This window comes from Panthera pardus, unplaced genomic scaffold (genome assembly GCF_024362965.1).
Source record: "Panthera pardus isolate Hobbes unplaced genomic scaffold, ASM2436296v1 HiC_scaffold_19, whole genome shotgun sequence".
NCBI lineage: Eukaryota > Metazoa > Chordata > Mammalia > Carnivora > Felidae > Panthera > Panthera pardus.
Window position 1 is genome coordinate 6722148 of NW_026526754.1, and position 24553 is coordinate 6746700.

The 24553-nt window shown below is 51.3% G+C and overlaps 2 protein-coding genes across 3 annotated transcripts in view; one reads left to right on the forward strand and one right to left on the reverse strand.

The window, feature by feature from the left end:
* The first annotated feature begins 87 nt into the window (after nt 1–87).
* Nucleotides 88–7999, forward strand: CMTM3 (CKLF like MARVEL transmembrane domain containing 3). The gene is made up of 5 exons (XM_019455728.2): nt 88–348; nt 3368–3523; nt 4531–4626; nt 5024–5144; nt 6668–7999. Exons 1-5 carry the CDS (start codon nt 190–192, stop codon nt 6694–6696), a joined length of 561 nt encoding a protein of 186 aa, XP_019311273.1. The 5' UTR covers nt 88–189; the 3' UTR covers nt 6697–7999.
* A 656-nt stretch (nt 8000–8655) lies between these two features.
* The window catches only part of CMTM4 (CKLF like MARVEL transmembrane domain containing 4), a 69733-nt gene continuing 53835 nt past the window's right edge, over nt 8656–24553 (reverse strand). Inside the window, exons 3-4 of one of the 2 annotated variants that reach the window (XM_019455726.2) lie at nt 17685–17783; nt 8656–16302 (exon numbers count right to left, since the gene is read on the reverse strand). In XM_019455726.2, coding sequence (XP_019311271.1) covers nt 16138–16302; nt 17685–17783 — 264 coding nt within the window. In that variant the 3' untranslated portion in view covers nt 8656–16137. The remainder of the gene's footprint in view (nt 16303–17684; nt 17784–24553) is intronic. The other variant, XM_019455727.2, reaches the window with a different exon arrangement.

Genomic DNA, 24553 nt, shown 5'->3' on the forward strand with positions numbered 1-24553 from the left:
GGAGGAGGGGGCAGAGCAGGAGGGGAGGGGAGGGGAGGGGAGGGGCGGGGCGGGGGCGGGGCGGCGGGGGGATGCTTCCCCGCTCTCGGGTCTCGCCTTTTTCTCCTTCCGCACTGTCTGGGTTTCCGCTTCCCTCCCGGGCGCGGGGTGAGGGAGCGGGGCCGCGCCTCGGTCCCGGCCGCCGCCGCCATGTGGCCCCCAGACCAGGAACCCGACCCGGACCCCGACCCGGCCCCGGCGCGCGCCGGACGCTCCCCGCCGGGCGCGGCGATGCCCGGGCTCCGCGCCCTCCTGCCGGCGCGCGCCTACCTCTGCTCGCTCAAAGGCCGCCTCCTGCTGGCAGAGTCGGTGAGTGCGACGCGGGGCCGGGGCTGGGGCCGGGGTCCGCGGAGGAGCCGTCGAGACTCCCGGCCCCGCCAACTCCTCGGAGCCGAGGAAAGCGGGCGGATCTGGGTGCATTCCCCAGGCGTCGGGTGGCGCTGACCCTCAGCGCGCGAGACCGAGGCGAGATGGGGTCTGAATCCAGGCCCTCCCGGCTCCCTAAACCAACATGGGGGACCCGTCGAGAAGCCTGGGGCCGGGTCGCGTCCACGCGACGGCCGGGCCACTGGAAACCCAACCCAGCTCTGTGTGACTCCGGGCGCCCCCGCTCTCGCTGGGCCCCCGAGACGGGTTGCGTCCCTGCATCTTCTGGCCTCCGTCGCGGGCGCTCCGCTCCGCAAACCCTCCTGCCATCCCTGGCTGCGCCGCGGGAGGAACTGGGCCCCTTCGGCGCTTCACGACGCTCGGGTGGGGGGCCAGGGTCAGTTCTCTGCGCTCTTGCCCGCTTTCCTGGGCGCAGGGAGGGCCGGCCGGGCCTCGAGCTGCGGGGCAGAGGCCAGAGTGGACTCCTGCCAGCTGAGACGGGGAACAGCGGGTAGTGGGAAGGGGACCCCCGGGACTGGGTGAGGCTGAGGCTCGCAGGCAGACCCCTCCCCCCGGGTGCACGGGGCCGGGGCGGGAACCCAGCGGGGTGACTTCATCCTCCTCCTCCCCTCCCTCGCTCGGATCCAGCCGCCCCGCCCCCTCCGAGTCCTTCCTCCTTTTCGCAACCCCCACCCCTGCCCGTCAGGCCTTTGTCTTCGGGACACTCCGAAAACTCCGGCGCAGTCAAGTGTGTGGGGTGGGGGGTTGGTGCTGGCCTCCGTGCAGTACCGGGGAGGAAGAGGCCGGGCACAGAGGAGGCGAGGTAGGGAGGAGCTCTTGTACCTTAGATTTCCCAGCAGTTTGACAGCCCCTATCCTTACTCCCACTTTGCAGACAAGAAAGCTGAGGCCAGAGCATAGGGGATTTGACAGGTGGGTCACTTGAGGGCTGGGTGACACCAAGGATGGGAGTGGAGATCAGAGGAAGGAGGCTTCTGCCCACACACTTCTTCCTACTGCCCGGGGCAGATGTCCCCAGCCCGCGACGCAGTCACTTGACTCAGCAAGCAGGAGGCAGACTGAGCGGACAGATGCCAGTTCAGCCCTGGAAATTGATGGGAACCTCTTTTGCAGAGAAGCCTTTAATCCACAGGCCACTGAGGGGCCCCAATCCCAACCCACTCAGCCCACCTCATAGAGGAAGCCCTTGGCGCATAGCTGGGTGTCAGGAATCCAGACCTAGGAAGATAAAGAAGTGGGGAGGAAGGGTTAGGGGTGATCACTGAAGACACAGGGGAGCCATTCTGGTCCCTCTTGGCTCCCTCTGGTCACCTCCGGCTGCCTCCAGGCCCCAGCAAGTAGGGAGACTGACATGGACGGGAAAGGCAAGGAAGTAGCCACCAGGAATTAGGGAATGAGGAAACAAGAATGGAGAGGGGAATCCCCAAAATCTGGCTTGGGGGGCGGTGGACAGGAAGGGGAGAGACACAAGAACAGCCCTCTCTTGAGGAAGTACAGCTGGGGACAGGATTTGGTCGGGGTCCCATGGACTTGCTTTCCTGGGAGACCTCTCTCTATGCCTTTATTTCCCATCTGTTCCACTTGAACTTAGCTACTTCCATGGCCATGTTCAGGGCTGACTTGTGCCCTGGGGACTCCCCGGGATCTCTTCATTTGTCTGAAGTGCATTTGTCTGAAGCAGCCACAGTGTTTCCTGTGTGGCATCTGGGTGTCCCTCCAGGGCCCCTAGGCCCCACTCCAAGCTACTCAACCATGGGCATGCTGTGCCCAGCCCAGCCATAGTGACAGAAACCAGGACAGATAAAGGCCAGCAACCGTGGGGCAAGAACTACAGCTGTGTGGTCAGCCAGCCCTGGGTTCAAATTCTGGTGCCTTTTTTATTGCATGACACTGAGCAAATGTCACTTCACCTGTCTGCACCTGTTTTCTCATCTGTAAAGTGGGCTGTGAGCAAGCACCTGTGCATAGGTGGTTGTGAACATCCCACAGACCTCAGCGGGCACTGGCCTGGGGAACAACAGCCCCGTCAGTCAGCGTGGTCTGCCCTGCAGCGCACCACATGGTCTACAGAACTAGCAGAACTAGCTAGGGGCCTCCGCATCTTCCCGAATCAGTTCCCACCCACAGCACATGTGCAGGGCTGCGGAGAACTCCAATTCTTGCTCCTTAATGCAGTGTGCCCTTTTCACAAAGGCTGGAGGGGTGATGCAGCAGGGCCTCAAGTGTCAGGGTCAACACTCCCTCCTGGATGTTTTTTTCTTCTTATGAAAATTTGCAAATCTCTAAAAAACCGGAACGGTTTTACTGTTAATGCCCATATACCCACCGCCATGCTTGCTTTATCACATATCTTACCCATTTACCCGTCCACCAAGCGAATTTAGTTTTTGATGCAAAGTAAAAATATACTTTGCCCGCATCAGTACATTTCACCTCTGAACACTTCAGTGTGCATATCATTAACTAAAGCTCCAGATTTATATATTTTTTCAGCTAACATTTACATTTTGGGGAGTTGGGGTTAATTTTTTGAAACTGGTTCCTGCTTAGTGACTGCTTAGGTTTGATTTGCCCTGTTGGATACCATCTGAGCTGGGTGCCCTGTTGGGTGGTTTCTGCCTTAGAGCCCGCTGGGGTGGGGGTGGGGTGAGCAGCTGTAGGAGGCAGCCTGGCCGGGTGGGGGTGGGGAGTGCTGGCGCTAGACACACATGAGAAGCTGGGGCTTCCTGACTGGGTCCTGGCAGGGAGCTGGTGTAGGGTCCAGATGCAGAGCCATGCCCAGGGGCTTAGGGGGCAGCGCGGGTGTGGGCCAGCGCCCCACGACAGGGTTCTAATCCTGGCAGCTGTGGGACTGTGGGCAGGTCACCTCCCCTGTTCCTGACTGCAGAGCACTGGGCCAGGGGTTGTGCAAGGGCACTGACTTTCCCTTGCCTCACCTTCAGGGTCTGTCGTTCATCACCTTTGTCTGCTATGTGGCATCCTCTGCATCCGCCTTCCTCGCGGCACCCCTGCTGGAGTTCCTGCTGGCCCTCTACTTCCTCTTTGCTGATGCCATGCAGCTGAATGACAAGTGGCAGGGATTGTGCTGGCCCATGATGGTGAGGGCTGGGCCCCAGGAGGGAGGGGTTTGACTGCATTTCGGCCCTCACCTTTCACTGTGCTGGAGGGGCTGTTTGCCGTAGGTTGGAGCCAGGCCCCACCACTCAGCAGCCGCGTGACCCAGAGCAGGTTGCCTTAACCTCCAGGGCCTCCAGTGCCCCTCCCTGAGGCAGGGAACCTTAGCCGGAATCATGGCCCCTGGCCACCAGGTGGCGCTGGTGTTCCCAGCTGGGCCTGCCGGAATGAGCCTCCGCTGCAGGAATTCAAGCCATTTCCAAAGGGGCAAGGCAGGTTAACTGAGGACTTGCGGGGCTTGCCCAGGCCTTAGCCATCTGGCAACTCCTTTTGTCACCTTGGGAGGCCTCAGAGCCCCACCTCAAACCTTGCTGTTTGAAAAGGGGCAGAAAGGCTGCCATTCGACCCTGGTCTCTTGACTTCGTATCCCATATACTTCCTGATGGGCTACAACCTGTGTCCCCATTGTAGAGACAGGGGAACAGAAACCATGATGCATAAATGGATCTGCCGCAAGTATGTGGCACAGTGAAGCCCAGGGCCAGATCTCCCCGTTGGAGAGCAAGCAGGGAGCAGATGAGCAGGTTTCCAACTTCCCCTTTCTTGTGGAACAGGGAGACCTGCATGTGGGCCAAGCCACAGGGCAGGTGCAGCCTGTTGTCCACGGGGCAGTGGATGGCCAGCTGGACCGGGGACAAGGCAGCCTCAGCTGCTCGAAGCCCGCAGGGGCACCTAGGCAGGGGCAGGAATGGGGGTGGGACGAGGACCAGGTGCAAACAGAGAGCCCGAGGATGCCAGATCTGCGGGGCCAGCTGTGTTTCCAGGCTGCCGGGCCCATCATCCCCTGGCCAACAGTGGGTTCCAGCCCCATTCCTGCCACCTGGTGCCCTTCTGAGCCCCTGTCCCCTGCCCGGGCTCCCAGCTGCCCCTCCCCAGTGCTGTCCTCCACTCCTGGGAGGCCAGGGCAGTGACTGTGCCCACCGCTCCCCAGGACTTCCTGCGCTGTGTCACAGCAGCCCTCATCTACTTCGCCATCTCCATCACAGCTGTTGCCAAGTACTCGGACGGGGCTTCCAAAGCAGCTGGGGTGAGTAGCCGCCCTCTCCCTGGAAGGGGTGGCCCAGCGACGCCCCCTTGGGTTCACCCCACCCCAGATGCCCCTTGGACACTCCGTGGCTGGGGCACAGTCTGTCCCAGCTTAGGCCCCTCGGGGCTTCACGTGGATCTCAGCTATTCCAAAGTCCTCTTATTGGAGATTAAATCCACCCTGAGTTTTGAAGGCTGTTTGCCCAGCCAAGATAACAGCTCATTTTCCTCCTTGTCGGTACCGGGAGGGGTCTGTGCTTGCCAATCGGACCTGCTTTTCCAAGCAGATAAAGCCAGGCGATAGCTTCTCGGGCCGGCCCCCCCGTTCCCAGGCTCTTGGACCAGGGACTCCCAGCTCCTGATGACGGACTCCATCCACCTTGTGTCCTATCCCACAGGTGTTTGGCTTCTTTGCCACCATCGTGTTTGCAATTGACTTCTATCTGATCTTTAATGACGTGGCCAAATTTCTCAAACAAGGGGACTCCACAGACGAGAACACAGCTGACAAGGCAGAAGGTGGGTGGCCACCCTGTGGGTTTTTACCTGGGAACGTGGCTTATCACCCCCGGGGACCCTGCTCTCCCTGAGGGATACCCAGCCAGTTTGCGGCTCCAGGAGGAGCATCCCCACAGGCCGAGAGTGTCTTCGCAGCCTGGTTCTCCTGCTCCTTCATGCAGCTGGCTCTCCAGGAACCCTGCCCTTGCAGGAATGGTGAGCTGAGGGCAGGCCTGGCACTCCTCTTCTGTGACACTTTTGCTGATGAGCCCCCAGGGGTAGCCAGTCACTGGGCTGCAGAGCTGCCACCGGCTCGGACCAATACACCTGCCCACCCCCCACCCCAGTCTCACCTGCCTGTGGCTCAGGGACCAGAGAACCAAGCTCTCCTCCTTACCTGCAGCACCGAAACAAGCTCAGTCAGGCTTATGAGCCAGCAGAACCCACCCTTCTGCTAAAAATATATGAGGCACATCTCGTCCCATCCCATACTAAGGCTAAAGCTAGGTTAAATGTTCCTAGATGTTTTCCTTAGGTCTTTGTGACCTGCTTACCAGTTGCCTGCCTGTTATGGATGCTTCTAGACAACCACTCTAGTGGACGAGTAGGAAGTAGCAGTGGAGACATGTGTTTGAATATTTTGTGAGCTTTAAATATTTGAAGGTACATAGTTATATATAGTAATTTTTTTTGCTATAAAATTATTCCTAGCTTATGTGTTAGAATGAATACAGCAAAACCACAAAGTCATGCCATTCCAGCCCTTGGCACAGGGAGTTAAGGTTTATGGAGGCTCTCTGAGCTTGTCCATGACCCAGGAACAGTATGAGGACTGACTGGGGTTCTAAGGGACAGAGATTGGTCCCTCCCTGAAAATAGCAATTGGCACTGCTGGGGGAGGTGCGGGAGGTTTATGACTTAGGTGCTTTTCCTTCCTGAAGGTTCCAGAAGGCTCTATAGAGTACTCTTCAGTATTGGGATTCTAGGAACCTTGGAGTTACACCTCATAGATAGGCCCTTAACGTTATAAAATGTGTCTGATTACTATACAAAATTAGGATTGGGGCAAGGAGGATGGAAACTATAAGGTGGCTAAAAAGAGGCTTCCTGATTTTCTAGTATATTTTAGTTTCTTGGGCCAGAAAATAGCTGTCCCCACCTTGCCCTGCTGAATTGCAGAGTAGGGTTGGGTTTGGGGTGCAGACATACCTCCCTGACACCCCGAAGTGAGAATAGCCCAGGATGACAGGGGAAAGCCTAGAGCAGAGGCATCCGGGCTCCACCCCCTCCACGTGGCCTTGCCCTGGAGGTGACAGCAACCGCCTGTCCCAGGTCCCTGTCCCAGGTCCCAGGCACGGGTGCTGGGGGGAGGGTGGCCTTCACACCAAGTAGATACCACCATCACAGTCAGCTGCAGGAGGGGCCTGAGTCCAGAGCTCCAGCCAACAGCCAGAAACCCAGCCGATCTCCCCAGAAACAGCTTCCAGGCACCGCTGGTCTGGAAGCTCCCACCAAGCATCCTCTTTGCTTTCCTTTCCTTTCAGAAGAGAATTCCGACTCTGACTCTGACTGAAGGCCTACCCTGCCCTGGCAACCCGAGCCTCATGGGCCTTGACTGCTGCACCTTCTAACCAGGAGAGCCGGGACGTGGTCAGGGGACCGTGTGTGTTGGGAGAGAGGCTGTGACCTCAGCAGCAGTGGGAGTTGCTGACGGAGCCAGCCTCCTCACAGCCCCAAGGTGACGTTCCCAAGCCCAGCATACAAATCGGCACCCCTTGGCTTAGCCCTGTCCAACCGCTCCATACACAGGGGCTTCGTGAATATTCTGCCACTTCTCATTTCTGCCCCGCAGACCTTAAGCCTTGTAACCTCCCTGCCAAAAATCAGCACAAGGGGACAGAGCTGATGGAGCCTTGTTACGGGAGGCATTTCATGCTGCAAAGCTGGCAGGGGGTGAGCAGGGGGTGGGTAGATGTAGGGCAGAAACCACCACAAGGCCAACCTGCTGGGCCCCAGGGGGGTTTGTCTGCATTTGCTCACAACAGGCACTTTGTGGAGAAGAATCCTTCTAAGATTCTTTTGTTCAAGGAGTACCAGCTGCCTCTTCGTTTCTTTTTGTTTTTGTTCTTAGTGTTTATTTTTGAGAGAGAAAGACAGAGCATGAGCAGGGAAGGGGCAGAGAGAGGGAGGGAGACAGAATCCAAAGCAGGCTCCAGGCTCTGAGCTGTCAGTACAGAGCCCGATGAGGGTCTCGAATTCATGAACCTCGAAATCGTGACCTGAGCCCAAGTCGGACCATTAACCAACTGAACCACCCAGGCGCCCCTGCCTCTTCATTCTTGAAGCAGGGAGAAAACTGACCTTGGCTCTCATCTGGGAGAGATCGGGTCCGTAACGGGCACCTCACGCCCTCGGAAAGCACGTCTTCTCTGGGCAACATGCCAGTTGTAGATTAGCTTACTAGGTCCAAAGGAGTGAGGGTACCTAACGGTGAAGTAACTGACAGCGTCCTGGGTAGCTGGGCGGGCCCAGCCAAACCCTCTTGCCCGCCAGCAGGCGAGAGGCTCCCAGGCACTCAGCATGACGTGTTTCTCGACCCCAGAGCAGGTCTCCTGACCACCTCTCCAGAGGTGAAATGTGCCTTCTGTGTTCACCTGAGGACCTGTGCTGTGTATGTATGTTCAATGGGATTTTGTAACTGTATGTAATTTTTTTTTTTTTACACAACAGTAGCTTCTTTAAATGGCCTTTCCTGTGACCCAAGAGGCCTCATGAATGAGCCAGACGTGGACCCATGTCTTGGGCATTTGTAACCTTTGTTCTTCTCTTGCATGTGAAAAAAGCCATAATGGATTAAACCAGACTACCTGCTTGGAGTGTATGTGTTTGAAAACCCCTCACACTCCCCAGAGCATGCGGTCCAGGGTCACGCTTCAGCACAGACTGGGCACATACACGGTGAGTCCCGACAGCGCCAGGCTTCGATAGCACACGCACATTTGCTCCACACCAGGCACACCTAAGCATCGGACGCCTGTGCTCTCATCTAGTCTTCACACGATCCTGTTTCACTGTCCAGGAAACTGACGGAAGGTTCAGGAACTTGCCCAAATCATCATGGCCCCTTTGAGGAGGGCCTCTCACTTATCTATCAGGATAACCACCCACGGCACCTCTGAGATAGCCAGAGAGATCTGAGATAGCCAGAACCTGGGCCTCTCGTGGTTTGGAAACTGGTCGCACGAGGGACCCCACACTTGAAGACGGGGAGAGCGCCGGGTCGGCAGTTGGCCCAGGTATCCTGCCCCAGCTTTGACACACGTTCTGAAAATACATCCGAAAGCTGATGTGCAGAAACCGAGAGGGGTACACGGTGGGACCTTGCCTGCCCAGCTCAGCCAGCCAGGCTGCCTGTCAACACCCATGCCACGGAGGCGGGCTGTGTTCAGCCACCACCTCACAAGCTTGTTTCGGGAACTAGGTCCGCGGCCTTTGAAGGGATGGGAGGGAAGTCGGAGCGAGGAGACAATGCCATTTTTACATGTCCATTTATTAAACAAGAACTCCTTCGTGACAATTTAATACAATATTTATTAACGATTAGTGCTGAGAAAATTATTTCCCTCTACATACAAAAATACAGATTTGAACACTATGAAAACAATCAGGACGAGTACCATGAAAAATAGGTCCTTCAAAAGAAATAAAGGGGCAAAACTGAGGGCAACGTGAGGCTCTGTCTGCTGTCGGGGACAAACCCACAGGAGCAAAGGCTTTGGGGCCCCAACACCACTCCAAATGGATAGAGTCAAACCTACAAACCAGGGTTTGAGAAGCCAGGAAACCCACCAACAGCATAAACCAATGTTTGCCAAATGGGCATCACCTCAGAATGCCCCACAGCTGTGCCTAAACGATTAAAGAAAAAAAACTTCTAAGAAGCAAAATGTAATCGTTACTAAGTTAACATTGCCCCCCAAAAGTGCCACCCGGCCAAGTACCAATGAATAATCATATTGGAGCTATTAGCCATCTGATTTCATTTCCTTTGTTAAAATAATGACATCTTCTGGCCCTTCCAAAGGACAAAAAAGAAGCTACAATTTGAGTAAATCCATTCCTTCATTTTGCAGTGGCTCAGCTAGTTTACTCAAAGAATTTTCTTCACCACACAGAACTCGCGTCCTATAGATATGGGAGGGGTGGGAAAGCCAACAGAGCAGCTAGAGCGTTATCTAATGTCAGCAAGCTCCTCATAGCAGGGAGTCTATTTTGTCCAAGCGCAAAACCAGAAAGGGCCACTGAGCCCACCCCGGGGACTCCACAAACCAAAGTCAGTGGAGGCCCCTTGGGCAGCCCCTCTCTCCCAGGCAGGGCTGGAGGTGGGCCCGAGCTGGTCCTCTGCTTCACCAGCCGGCCAGCAAGGGAGATCTTCACTGTGTCAGACCTAAAGGGGAAAATCAGAGCGCCACGGATGTTCCATGCTTTTCCTTTCTACAGAACCACTTTCCTCTTACCGTTTGAGGCGAGCAGTGGCTCTCCCTAACTGAACAAGTGGTTTAAAAATGCCAAATGCAGTTATACTGATTAATTATTTCACAGAAATATACGCTTACTCTCAGACTGTTGAAATAAGCAGAAACAAGTCATTGGGGAGAAAGCAGCAGAGAGGAGACAGGAAGAGCCAAGGTGGGTGTGGTTTTTTCTCTTTTTTAAAATACATAACGAAGTTTAAAGGGATAATGGCTAAACCTCAAAGCCATCATTGCTAAAAGCAATATTAAAAGGACACGATCTAACATCATGCTACAAAAATAGTGTCATCTGGTTTAACTAAATGTACATCTTTTTTTCAGTTCCATGATTGACAAGTGTTTATGTGACTGACACACAGAAGGCACCGAAGGTGAAGTGATTATTATTTGTCTTAAAATATACAAAGACAGAATTACCTACTTCGGGGGAAAAAAAATACAGTCATACCTGTAATAAATAGTTAAGTGTTTTTGCCACGGGTTCCCGAACCCCTACAGATTTCAACATATACAAATAGTTTCGATCCCTACATTCTCTTAGAGGGAACCATATCAAAATCAAGTTAACAAAAGCATTGGTTTTATCCACATATGTCAGTTTCATCATGAGGCAGGATCCGAAAACTCATTTTTAAACGGGTTACAGAGTGAAGGAGCTGGAAGCAGTCAGCCCCCGTGCAGGTCTAGGCCAGCTTGGGGGTCCACCTGGGCCTCCTGCCCTCGTCCTTCCCCACGAGCCAGCCTTCCCCCAGCCTTTGGACCAGCCAATTCTCCCTTCAAGCTCTGATTCTTTGCCTCCTTCACTTCTGCAGAAAGGGAAACTTGTGAAGTCAATTCTGGAAAAGGCAGGAAAGCAAAATGGCCCCCTGAAGGAGGCAGGCATCAGTTAGACCTGGCCCTGCTTGATCCAGGCACCAACCGGGTCCCCACACTGTCCTCATTTCCTGGTGACAGGAAATGCTTTCTACTGGGGTTCAGCGGCGTTCTCCAGAGACAACTCCGATGTGACAGTTTTGGACTGAGTCCCATACAAACCAGTACCCGAATCAACTGTGTCCTACCTTCTCTGGTCTGAGGCACAATTATGAAAAGAAACCTCACCTCACCCTGATCCCGTCAACAAAGCTGATTAAGGTCATTTGAGACCAGTTCCTACTGGAAATTGGAACCAGAAAGGTTCTGACAGCCCACTCGAGTCCAGGCTATTAACTCCTTAATGAAGGCTCTCTGGCCTCTGCGTACAATGCATCCCAAGGAAAACCTGCCACTCCGAGGTGTCTAGATGAGCAAGCAGGTCACCCTAATTAAAGTCCTGGCATGAAAATGCGGACAACAAACTGACCCTAGGAACAAGATGCACTATTCAAGGATCCATAAGCTAAACTTTATTTTAGGCAAGTTGCTGTTGCTTCAACCTCAGTGGGCTTGTAGGTAACTTTTTTCTTTATTGTTACATTTATGGGATAAGAAAAACCAGAGAGGGAAAAAAAATCCCCAAGGTTCAGAAATTGCACCGAAATGGGACAGAAATATAATCTAGACCAAAGAAGGAAGAACACATCGGCCCCATTCCTCTGTTTCAAGCCTAAGAGTGTATAAATGCCACTAATGCCACTTACTGGTGTGAAGGAAAGTCAAACGGAACATTCATTTTCAGAAGAAAATTCTTCTAGATCTAACAGAAATTAAGGGTATTTTCTATCAGGGACAGTTTCTAAATAAAAGCAATGGACAGGGTCAAATGTTTCAAATAACCTTTCAACCACACAGTTCTTATGATCTCAATAATATCTGCTGAGAGAGGAGGAAACACGAGATTTTATAAAAAGCCAGGAAAGGTGACAAAGCTCAAGGAGGCCTGTGTTAGGTCTGCGTCCTCTCTAAGGTGGACCCAAACCAGAATCTGAGTCCCCTGTCCAGAGCTCCAAGGCATACTGGTCCCAACATCCAGCTTTGGCTCTCAGGCTGAATGCAAACCTCAGCCCTCACTTTTCCAAAGACAAGAGAAAAGGAAGGTAGTTAACCAAGCACATTTTTTCAAACTGGCCTGGGTCGGTGACCACGTGCAGGGTGATGGCCAGTTCCCCGGAGGCACGCAGTCTGGGTGTGCTGGGCCCCTCTCTCCTATCACCTCCCATTCTTGCCCCTGCTCCACTCTCCAGTCTGTTGCCCAGCTGGTCCTGAGAGTGGGTGCTGATAAGGTAAGAAAAATTTGAGGCAGACAGAAGTCCTGGGTTCTGCAAAGTTCACTAGGAACCAAAAAGGTATCTGGGGACCTCAAAAGCTAATGACAGTCCCTTGGGGCAGAGAACAACTTTTTATTTTCCTAGAGAGAATCAATTGGCAGTAGCCTTTACCTAGAAAGTGCTTTTTGCCCCTACCTGTTTATTGTCCTCATTTTCCTGTAAACAAGATATGGAGAAAATGACAGTCGGGAAGTAGCAGGATGACTTCCCGGTTGCCTGGTTTTGAACACGGATGGCACAGTGGGAACCACTGAAGTCATCACTGCCTTCCAGAATCACTAAATTGGCCACACATCGCCTCCACACACTACTTACGTTAGGGCTGGTTCTGAGAACTCACAGAAAATCTTGCACAGCCAGAGATTAGAACTTAGGCCACCTCTTAGACACTTGGAGAGGTGAGGAGTTTCTTCCAAACAGCACATGATTGTCTGCACGACGAGGTGAGCCTGGACCGCACACAGGACATAATACACGGAGGCCTGATTCCAGGCTCGTTCGTTGCAAGCAAGAATCCATACACACGTGCAGACAAAAGAGTGCCTCCTCGCCTCAAGAGACCGCCTGTGGCTGAACCCAAGTCTGAATCGCTAAGAAACCATCAAAGAAAGGCAGAGGAAGTGGCAAACTTTTTAAAAGAGTAGACATGTTTTCAATGGAGTCAAAAGCTCTCACCATCTAACACGTCGGATACACTTCATGCCTACCCGCAGGCGTGCGCCTCCCTGCCAGGGGACAGTCGTGGTGCCCTGAGGGCCGGGGCTGTGGTCCGCCCCCGAGTCAAGCCCTCAGAGGAGCCGGTGGGTCCCGCTGGCTCCCATGTGACCAGCCAGGCTCTGTCCCCGCTGGCTTTTCAGTTCCAGCCGCCGAGACCGGGACTGGACAGGCCACTACATCCTTGCCTTTTTGTGGGCAAAGGTAACCTCTCTGGGATGAGTGTTTCTGCACAGAGTAAAAATCTAAAATAAAATACTTTGAATCAAACTTGTCCTAGAAGGTTTTAATCTGTGACTACCTTTGTCCTTCCCTGGCTTTATATGGGACCAACGAGCGACTTTCGGCCTCCACGACTGTAATCTTTCTGTATGAAAAGAAAAAGACCTCTCCCTCCCTCCACGCCTTCAACCCTGTAGAGAAACATACTGGAGAATCCGAAGGAGAAAATACCACATCAACCAAAATCAGTGCCAAGATCAACTTTCTCTGAAGACGTCGGTGTGCATCTATCTAAAAGCACCAGGGGTTCCACTGGAGGCTGGAAGGTCACCACCACACGGTCTCCAGGCACAAAGTCCAATCTACACAGCAACTGCAGTTCCCATCAAGTTTGGCACAAACTATGAAAGCCGGCATCCTCCTACCAGAAAATTGAGAAACACTGAGATTGCCTCAGCCTTAAAATACCCCAAACCAAATGGATGTGGTCCACATTGGAACCATTACATGCACAAATAGGCTTCCTTCAATTTGCAAAAACTAAACTAAAGTCCTGCTAAGCGCCCCCTAAATCTAGATTGTCCTGTTTGCACACAGAGGCAACATAAGAAAAACAAGTGTCGTCACATTCGCCCTAGACAACCACACTCTCCTCTCAGAACTGCCCCTGCCGCGCTGCCGCGCGAGGAGGTCTGCTCCTGGGCTCTGCGCCACACCAATAAGAGAGCTGGCTGCTTCTGGCTGTGGTGGGAGCTAATTAAATACAAAGAAATATATTTACAGAAACCATGGGGGAGCCTCATGGCACAAAGGATATTAAATAGTTACAGGGACATAAATAATTCTGAAGATTCTAACACTAAGATGCAAAGTGACCACTACGTCCCTCGGTGGCACAAGGGATCGTCACTTTTTATCACCTATAAGCATTTACAATTGCAATGGCTTCAGAACCACTACTTGCAGCTTTCAACACATCCTCGGGAGGCCAACAGGCCCTTTTCCACCAGGTGATAAACTGCTTTTATTGCAGCCACTTGGAAAAACTCGGGCAACAATCCTGCCCGAGTGGTATTCTTTTTCTTGATCTCACTTCAAAGGCGGCTTTTTACTGAGGCCAAGTAACATGACTCCCAGCAGATTCCTGATAAAGCTCAGGGTGGTCCTTCCACATGGGCCCCACTCAATGCGAGGCTGGGTCTTTGTGGCCCTGTTTCTAAGTGGAAATCTAAGAGGGAGAGAAGCCCGTTTCAGACTATGCAGACACAGTCGACAAATGCAAAATAAATACATACAAATGAACAGATAAAATCCAGATGTCATCATCTCCTCAGAAGTCACCACACATAAGAAGTTCAAAGTTTGTGAGGCGTGACTGGTGCCGCCTCACAACACGCGTGGGAAGGGGGCTCGATCGGACCCGTGTGGGCGCAGGGGAGGTGCGTGACCACCGGGCCAGCGGGGTCTGCACCGACAGCCCACCGCCCCTGACGCGGACAAGGAACCGCAGCAGAATTCGGCCAGTTCCGGACGGTCGGTTCAGGCGGCTGACCCCTAGCCCCGACCCTTCAGACGTGGAAGGTACCGTTTCCCGTAGAACCTCCTGCCTAGCAGTGGTCCCTGCGCTGGGAAATGAGACGCTGCTCTTCTGCGAGGCGTGCGATGCCACGGATGCACGGATGACACCCTCTCGCGCCTGCTCTGCTCCCCACCTCCGAGCACACACTCGTGTTCGCTCTCTCCCCACGCAGCACGCGGCGAAAGCTGCAGTCATTCACTACTAGACAAGATCCTGGGGATCCTCCGCGGGCTGCAAACCCGCTGCCGCCCCCCACCCCCATCCCCACCGGGGCAGGGCGGGTTTCCTCCCTGGTGACAGCCAGACACAGAATAGTGGGGGGACACGGAGGTTTGTAAACATTCAAAACAGCTCAGAGAGTGAAAACCCAACAAGTTACGGGCAATTTTTCCATGAAAGATACAATTATAGTTTCCCGACGAGAAAAAAAACAAAACCAAAAACAAACAAAAAAACCTACAGCCTCAAAGGGGTTCATGTAACACATTCACCACAATCATCTTCACTTTATCAAGAATCCATCCAAAACCTTACATAACTAGAATTTTCCCCAGCAACTTCCGAGGTCGATGTTCATAGTCATGACCCTGAGGCACAAAAGCCACAACCCGTGCCTTCTGGAACATCAGTGAAAGGGTGTGTCGTGCTGGAAATTCAAGTATTTTCAAATCCTAGACAAACCTACTCAGAATCACTTTAGAACTGTCCTCAGGCATTTAAAAATTCGCACACATCCCTAAAACAGGTGTGTCCCCACCTGTGGTCCATGAAGCCAGCAAAGGTGCCGGCATTCTGGTTGGTGGAATGTTTTGTTTCGTTTTGTTTTTTGTGGTTTTTTTTTTTTTTGTGGCTTTTACCTGAGAAGGCAAAATTGCAGGAAGCCTGCAATTCAGCCTCCAAGTAGTAAGGGTGGGTCTGAAACCGGAAAACAAGATGGTCCCCACGTTCCCGGAGGAGAATCTGGGATTCAGGGAAGTGACGCATTTCAGGAAGAATTAATTGAGTGAGTTCTCAGCAGGGTGGGAACCGAAAGGTGACCTTCCCGCATTTCAGCAGTCCCACTGAACGGCCCCAAGAGGGCAGCAGCTTTTCCCATCCCCGTAAAGTCTGGGGGCCCGGCAAAGAGCTCCACCAGCGCCCCCATCACCAAGACCCTCGGCGTCACGCGTGGCTTTCTGGGCCTGTGCTGGGTGTGTCGACGCCCCAGGAGTGGAAGACGAGGAGCAGGGGAGGCTCCGGGCAGCAAGACTAAATGGTGCCCCGGAGCTCGCGAGGGGGCTGCCCGGCAATCGCTGCCAACCCCACACCTTCATTCCTTGATTTCCACCCCCTCCTAGCAGCCCCCATTAATCCAAAGTCTTGAGCTGTCACAAAAATATATGACAGGGTGGCTCGGAGTCAGATGTGAAGCCTGTGCTCGGGGACAGCGAAGACCTAAAGCAGATGCGGCAGCCGGTAAGGTCGGCGGCAACCACGGCCACCCAACCCTGGACCGATCGGCAGGCCTCTGCCGCCCACCTCGGTCAGAACAGCTGGGCGCGGCGGCTCCCTGCCTCAAATACCTGCCAGCGGGGGCTCTGAAAACCCTTTCCCAGGATGAACTTTCACCAAAGAGGACAAAATTCAACTTAATCACGGGAAAATCTGACATGATGAGGGAAAGAAAACTTGTCTGAAAGGATGGGCACGGGGACAAGAGGGAGGAGGATGGCAGGTGCTCATGTGTCCAGGCGCTGGATCTCAGGGCGACCGTCCACGTCTCTGGACTCCGTGCGGGCTCGGATGTAGTCACTGGCACTCTGCTGGTGGATGCTGACTCTCCATTTCTGCACCGCCAGGAACGTGTTCACTGCATATACCGCGGTTGCCAAGAAGCCAAATATCTGCAAAACACGGGCACGGTCAGTCCTCAGACACGTCAGCCGCGTACCGGGTGTGAGGGCAGGACCTGCCCTGAGCAGCTCACATTCACCCGAGATGTGTGCAACTGTCCCAGCTGTACCCACAGTGCCCAGACCCACTGATATTCGGCTGACTGTGGCCAAGTGTGCAGTGAACATGACCCACATAAAGTTCTGCATCACCTGAAGACAGCCCAAGACTTCTTTTAAAGTATTTTGGATCTATTAAAAACAAACAAACAGGGGTGGCCTGGGTGGCTCAGTCGATTAAGCGGCCAACTCTTGGTTTTGGCTCAGGTCGTGATCTCGGGGATTGTGGGTTTGAGCCCCGTGTCGGGCTCTTCTATGCTCACTGCGCAGAGCCTGCTTCGGATCCTCTGTCTCCCTCTTTCTGGCCCTCCTGTGCACGTTCTCTCTCAAAAATAAATAAACGAATAAACGTTAAAAAAAGTTAAAAAACAAACAATCACAGAAGTGCCTCTTTTACAACACCTTCATGGCCACTGGTCCCAGGTAAGAAAGTAAAATGTAGACCAAAATACCATATAGACAGAAAATGAGGGTCTCAGGTGTCAGCCCCTAATCAAGCCATAATGCCTGACTTTCCAAATCACAGCCCCCCGGCCTCTGTCTGCTGTCCAGCTGCCTCGCCCCTGGGCAGCTCCAGGTGGTCAGCTCCGGGGTAAAAAGCAGTACAATTTTAATGATTCGAAAGGACTGATGAATCCACTGAGTGACACTAGGGACAGTAGCTGGCTTAATATTTTTTACAAACGTTTCAAACCAGCAGCCCCCCACCATGGCAAAAGTGCTACATGTTCATCATAAATACAGAGCAATATAGAAATGCAAAACACAGAGCGTGAAAGTCTTAAGGTTATCTGGCTCCCACCCTCCCCCGAAGGCATTCCACCTCAAAGAACAAAAAACATGTCACCTGACTGCTACATGGAGTCTGGCCTACTTCTTCTTCGTTAAGATTCTCCCCCACACATTGACAGATAAGGCTCTTAAAAGTAACATCACTAACAGACACGCAGGGCTCTGGAAACAGACTAAAGCAGTGATTCTCAAATTTGAGCATGCACCTGAAGCACCCGGAGGGCTTATTACTGGGGATCTCTAATTCAGTAGCTCTGGGGGAGCCTGGGAATGGCATTTCTAACAAGTTCCTCGGTGATGCTGAGGCTGCTCTTCTGGGGACCACACTTTGAGAACCATAGCGCTGAAGGAACCGGGACCTCCACTGACTCAGTAAGAACATCGTTAGCAAAGAAAAAGCTAGGGAAGAACGAGCAGGACGCAGGCTAGGGGACAGAGGAGAGCAAGTCACAGGGTGCACAAATCAGCCTGAGTTCACTTACCACGGCAGCAATTTCTGCTCCGGTTTTGTGGTTTAAAGCAGCCAGTACAATCGAAGCAATAAAGAAAAAGAAAGTGCTGAGTCCAGTGTTGACCAAATCCTAAAGAAGAAGATAAAGTCACTTGGAAAGAATGATTTCCTGCTTTGCCCTAAAAGCAGCACAAGGCCCAGCCTCTCTGATGACACCATATTTTAGTCTCAATGGCCCAGGGGTACTGGTCCCACAAAGGAAGGCAAAGATGATACCAGCTTATGATGATGCTACTTGATATGTCACCACAGCAAAATCCACATTTTAATCAACCACGTTGTCATTTCTTAATGAATTATTACAGAAACCCAAACTGCTAACCCATTAAGGACACGCACGTTAATTACCATTTTGAGTTCTACTGTCATCTTTTCAAACTAAGTTAAAATCACCTCAGCATGGGCAGCACTCCCCAGAAGTCCAGAATGTGCTGTAACTGGCAAAGTGCCCTCCATCGCCACCCCCCCCCCCCATTCATTTGTGACTTGGCAAGTGCATGGGTTTTTAGACCTAGAGAACTCACTTAGCCAGACCTCACGCTCTTTCTTATGCATGGTCTTTCATGGGTCTCTATGGCTAAAACCTAGAGGATTTTCTCCTAAGTTTTTTGCAAAGCAAATGAGGTTAGGTATCCAATGCTTCCAAGATTTAACTCCTGTCTCAGCTGTGAAGACAAACGGAGCACATCGATTAAGTGTCACAGCCTGACGTGGGTCCTTACCCACCATGACTTGGGACAAGCCATTTTGCTTCTTGTGTCTCATGTGGGGACAGTACCCCCACCTCACAGTTATTCTAGGGGTCAGGTGGAGCCACTCACAGCTACAGTTCCCTGCACATTAATTGCTGCTTCTGTGATCGCCAATGTGACAATGGGATGCTGACAGCCGGGGTCATACCAGAGTCCATATAATCTCTACAGGGAAGCAAAATCCAAGGGAAATGTTGGGCTGTTAGTGCATCAACACCAGGTGGGTCCTCAAGGGCCATCTCCTTTTTTTTAAAAATGTTTATTTATTTTGAGAGCGACATAGAATGCGTGTGCTAACACGCGCGCGCACACACACACACACAGACATGTGTGTATGTGTGCCGGAGTTGGGGAGGGGAAGAGAGAGGGAGAGAGAGAGAGAGAATCCCAATCAAGTTCCGTGATGAGAGCACAGAGCCCAACATGGGGCTTGATCCCACAATCCTGGGATCATGACCTGAGCTGAAATCAAGAGTCGGACGCTCGACCAAATGAGCCACCCAGGTGCCCCGTCATCTCTTTCCAAAGTTGCAAAAAAGCAACGTTCTCATCACAGAGGTACTGAGCCTACGCAGCAGGAACCCCAGCACACTGCTGGTGCGGGCTTCCCTAGGGGCTCACAGAGCGAAGCAAGCACCAACTACAAAACTCTGTTCAGAAACCGTCTGCCAGCACAACAGTTTTCAGCTGTGACCAATGTGAACCAAGGGCAGGTTTTTCACAAATTCAAACCAGGAAGTGTTCAGTTAAAATGCTCAGGTCTGGGTAAGGTGCCGTAGGAATAAAGAATATAAAATGTACTTTCCAAAACAAACACTATTGAGAAGTGGGGGGAGTTTTGTGATACATTCTGAGGCCGAACATCAAACCAAATAGTATGTACATTATTGGCGACAGTGTAAAAATATAAATGTGGTCAAGGGCCTACATGCATCAAAGGTTTTAAAAAGGTTCGTGTTGCCTATGATTTCCACATTTGGAAATTCATCTTAAATATCACACTAGTGCAAAGGTCTCAGTATAAGGATGTTTGTCATAATCCTTAACATAGCAAAAAAAAAAAAAAAAAAAAACCCCAAAAAAACAAAAACAAAAAAAACCCTCAAAAACTGGAAACAAACAAAATGCTCAAGAATAAAGGAGTTGTTAAATAAAATGTATCTCCACAATGGAACACTATGCAGTCATTAAAATAATGGTGAAGTTGTATATTTAACATGAAATATACTTAAAATAGTTTAAGTGAAAAAGCATAATTCTAATGATTCCATTCCACACCCCCCCCACACACACACACATATCACAACATACATGTCTAGGTGAAAGATAGTCTACATAATCTGGAAGCTTATATCAAGTTTTACAAGTGGTTATCCCAATGGTTTGTATCACGTATGACTTTTTAATAACTTTATTGAGATAGAACTCATATGCCATATAATATACCCAATTAAGATGTGCAATTCAATTACCATGATCTAATTTTATTTTTTTAATGTTTATTTATTTGAGAGAGGGTGAGAGAGAGAGAGAAAGAGAGAAAGAGAGAGAGAGAGAGAGAGGTGGGGAGGGACAAAGACAGAGGAGAGAGAACCCCAAGCAGGCTCCATGCTGTCAGCACAGAGCCAGACATGGGGCTCAAACTCACAAACCATGAGATCATGACCTGAGCTGAAACCAAGAGTCAGATACTTAACCAACCGAGCCACCCAGGCGCACCTACCATTATCTAATTTTAGAACATTTTCAGCACCAAAAAGAAACTCATTAGCAGTTAATTCTTCATCCCTCTCCTAATCCTAGGCAACCACTAACCTGCTTTCTGTCTCTTTGGATCTTCCTATTCTGGAAATTTCATATAAATAGAATTATATATTATGTGCTCTTTTGAATTGGCTTCTCCCACTCAGTTTAAGATTTCTAAGGTTCATTCAGGATGGAGCACAGATCAACACTTCATTCCCTTCTCTTACTATATAGTATTCCATTGTACAGGTACCCCACATGTTATTTACCTTTTCATCAGTTTTTGGACATCTGAGTTGTTTCCACTTTCCGGTTGTTTTAAACAATGCTATTATGAACTTACAAGCTTTTGTGTAGACATATGTTTTCATTTGTATTGGATCATCACATGATTTTTTTTTCCTTTATCTGTATCTTCCCATTTTTCTGTAACAAACACTTATTCCCCTGCACGGCTTTATTAAAAGGCTTAAAAGTGGAATACTGCACATGTTCATTGGCATCAACTACATGAGTTCCTCATCCATGAAACAAACATCAGGCCTTGTAGGTTCATCCTTCACATTAGGGGGCACACATGGACATGACCTTAGAACAGGCTTTGGGGGGAGTAGTCAACAGTGGTGTTTAACTTTCTTTAATGCTTTTTTTTTTTAATGTTTATTTTTGAGAGAGAGAGAGACAGAGAGACAGAGATAACGAGTGGGGGAGGGGCAGAGAGAGAGGGAGACACAGAATCAGAAGCAGGCTCTAGGCTCTGAGCTGTCAGCACAGAGCCCCCGACAACAGGCTCAAGCCCATGAACTGTGAGATCATGACCTGAGCCAAAGTCAGGATGCTTAACCAAATGAGCCACCCAGGCTCATGAAAAGGATGAAAACCACCCTCACATACACACACACTTGGGTCCCTTCTTCAGTGACACACCAGGAGGTACAGATGTGAACCCCTGTAACTCCAAGAACAGATCAACAGGGTGTGGGCTAGAGGGTGCGAACCCGAGACCTATTGACCATATCTGGCCCACAGACAGGTTTGACTTGCACGGCTTTCAAAGCAAATTTGAACACGCCGACATTTAAACACCAGAAGACTGTACGTAAAAAACTAAGTTCTTAAAAACAAACAAACAAACAAACAACCAACCTTCTAGCTGCCTTTGAAAAACCGTTCCAGAAGTGCCCTATGGCAACCACAGGGTCAGCGGGGGCTGAGTAGGAGAACCACCTGCCTGCCTCCCCGGTCTCCAGCCCCAGAGGCCCCGAGTCTACAAGCCCAAGCCAGTCCCCGAGAACGGGCCGTCCTGTAACGTGCCCCACCCTTCCACACTCTGTGCCCAGGAGTCACCCACTCATCTCTCAAGGCCCAGCTGGAATCTGGCGTTTTCTCTGAACTCCCCCTGACTGACCCACTCCAGGCTCCTGCCCAGGGAATCCACCACCTCCTTGCCTGTGTCCTGCCAGGCCACGCACCAAACTGGATCTGATGGAGCACACCTGTCCACAGGCAAGCAGCTTGCATCCACCTGCCGTGTGCTTTCAGTTCCAAGTCCTGGCACAAAGTAGGTATCCGGTTCGTGTTTGCCGGACTGATAACAGGTGAGATAGTTGTGAACAGGTTGGGGCCCAGCCTGTCACTGCAATTGCTCCCAAACCACGGGGCTCCGTGGCTGGCTCTGGCATCGGTTCCACACAAGGATGAGAGAGCAAGTTCACAGCCACTCAGTCTATACCACGCACGGACTTGTGCTCGAATGGCCCCGGTATCAAAGGGACAATCCTAATACTGATGATAGTGGCAAATATTCTCCATGGAGTCCCTGTTGTGCCAACTCTGTGTGCGTGTGTGTGTGCGTGCACACATGTGTGTATAACTTCACAGATCCTAACCTAATTATGACCCAAAATACGTATAAAGTAGGACACGTGTTATTCTGTTCTGCTTTTATGGGGAAAGAAACAGAGTACCAGAAAGGATGAGTGTGGTATAATAAAAAAATATGTATTTGGTCTTTGTCCCCAGTTCCTTGGCATTTTCTGGGGTGACGGGAGTATCTTTTGTGGTTCATAAGGAGCCCCTCTCAACCATAAACAACCATTAGTTTGTGCTAATGAGGTGACTCTCTGGAGCCCCTGGATAGTTTCAGGATGGGAGGTGGTTACCAGAAAAACCAACCAGGCTGTTAGAGGGTTAGAACTTTCTGCCTCACCTGCACCAACCTCCAGGGAGGGGAGAAGGGCTAGAGATTGGGTTCAACCTCCAAACGACCAATGATTTTAACCAATCATGCCTACCTAATGAAACCTCCCTAAAAACCTCCGAATGACGGGGTTCAGGGAGCTTCCGAGCTGGCGACCACACACCCAGGCCGGGAGGGTGCTGCACCCCAACTCCAGGAGGACAGAGGCTCCAGCACGTTGAGACTTCCGGATCCTGCCCTCCACATAACACATCTCTTCCACGTGGCTGTTCCTGCGTTGTATCCTTTACAACAAACCAGTAATCATAAGTAAGCACTTTTCCCAAGTTCTGTAAGCTACTCTAGAGAACTACGAACCTGAGGGGGCAGCTGTGAGAACGCCCAAATCTGCAGTTGGTGCAGGTGACCTGGGAGCTCCATTTGTGGCAGGCGTGTGAAGTGGGGGCAGTCTCGAGGAACTAAGCCCTTCGCCTGGGGATCTGTGTCAACTGTAGGCCTTAGTGTCGGAATGGAGTTGAGTTTTTGGACACCTAGTTAGTGTCAGAGAATTAGAGAACTGCTCGGTCTGGAAAAACTACACAGATTTGGTGTCAGAAAAAAAAAAAAAAAGACACACATTTGGTGTAAAAAGTTGTGTCAGAAACCCCACACAATGAGTCATGGCCAAGTCCTTGGGGCTCTTCAGGTGGCTCCTCTGGGTGACTCAGACTGTCCCAACTCAACACCCAACCGACCTGGGTTTTTGATCCGGAGAGGTCTGTGGGATGCACGAGGGCCGCTAAGGCACTGAGAAGGAAACCAAGGAGGAAGGAGAAAAGCCAGGACAGGGTAGTATCAGGGCAGGCAAGAGTGGAGAGTACAGCAGCAAGAACAGAGCGTTCCATGGCAGATTCCGCTCAAATGTTCAGTGAGGAGATGGGCGGGCGCCTGGGTGGCTCCGTCAGTTAGGTGTCTGACTCTCGGTCATGATCTCGCGGTTTCGTGGGTTGGAGCCGCGCATCAGCCTCTGTGCTGGCAGCGTGGAGCCTGCTTGGGATTTTCTCTCCTTCTCTCTCTGCCCCTCCCCCACTCACACTGTTTCTGTCTCTCTCAAATGAAAAAAATATGTATTTAAAACATGTTCAGTGAGGGGAGAACTGAGGAACAGCCTGGGGATCCAGGAACACGGAGGCCCCAGAGATCATGACCAGAGTACTCTCAAGAACGTCAAATTTACCTTTTGTCCCGAGCGGTGACTCCACCGTCTTTATCATTCTTCATTCAACTGTACATTTTAATGAATTTTTCTGAATGATCTGTATTTGACAGTGAAAGGTGGGAAAACACAGATTGGGAGGAGGGAAGGAGAGACAGCACGTGCAGACCTCCCTGCTGGTTACGAAGTTAGGCTGAGCAGGCCCTGACGGGCTCGTGGCACCAGCTAGGGAGACTGGGAGCCGCTAGTGGGCTTTCAGTGGTGGGAAAGGGATGAGAGAAGAGAAGGAAGGGGTGGGGCCAGAGGCCTGGGACACTAACCAAGGTAAACACAGGACGCACAGGCATATGAGCCCCTAATATATAGAGAAAAACAAATACCACGTGGTAAGTCCCATAGATTCATCAACAAACAAACAAGCAAACCCAGAGCTAACAGAATCTTTCTGCTTGCATCAAATAATGCTTGTATAAAATACACACTTTGCAACCTCCTCCTTATGTGCCATTTTTCATGAATATTTTTATGTCAATGTAGGCTCCTGAACGACCGTTTTGCTAAATCTATACTAATCACGCCCTATTTCATTCACTAGCAAGCTCTGTTGATGACAATAACTCCTACCGCCTTGTTAGAAAACACAACACAGCCAAGGCCAACCCTCTGTAGGGATTCCAACCGGGAAACCCAATCCCAATAAGCTGTATCCAGCCCTGAAGAGCTCACTTTTTCTCCCCTCCCAAAGAATAGATGACCTGAGCTCTCCTCAGTAAGTACTACCTCCTCAAGTTCATGTACTCACATACTCTTCTGTTGGATAAGCAAACACCTTCATCTGCTCTAAAAGGGTGGAAATTCTCGGCGCATCTGGGTGGCTCAGGTGGTTGGGCATCCAACTCTTGGTTTCGGTTCAGGTCATGATCTCACGGCTCCATGAGTTTGAGCCC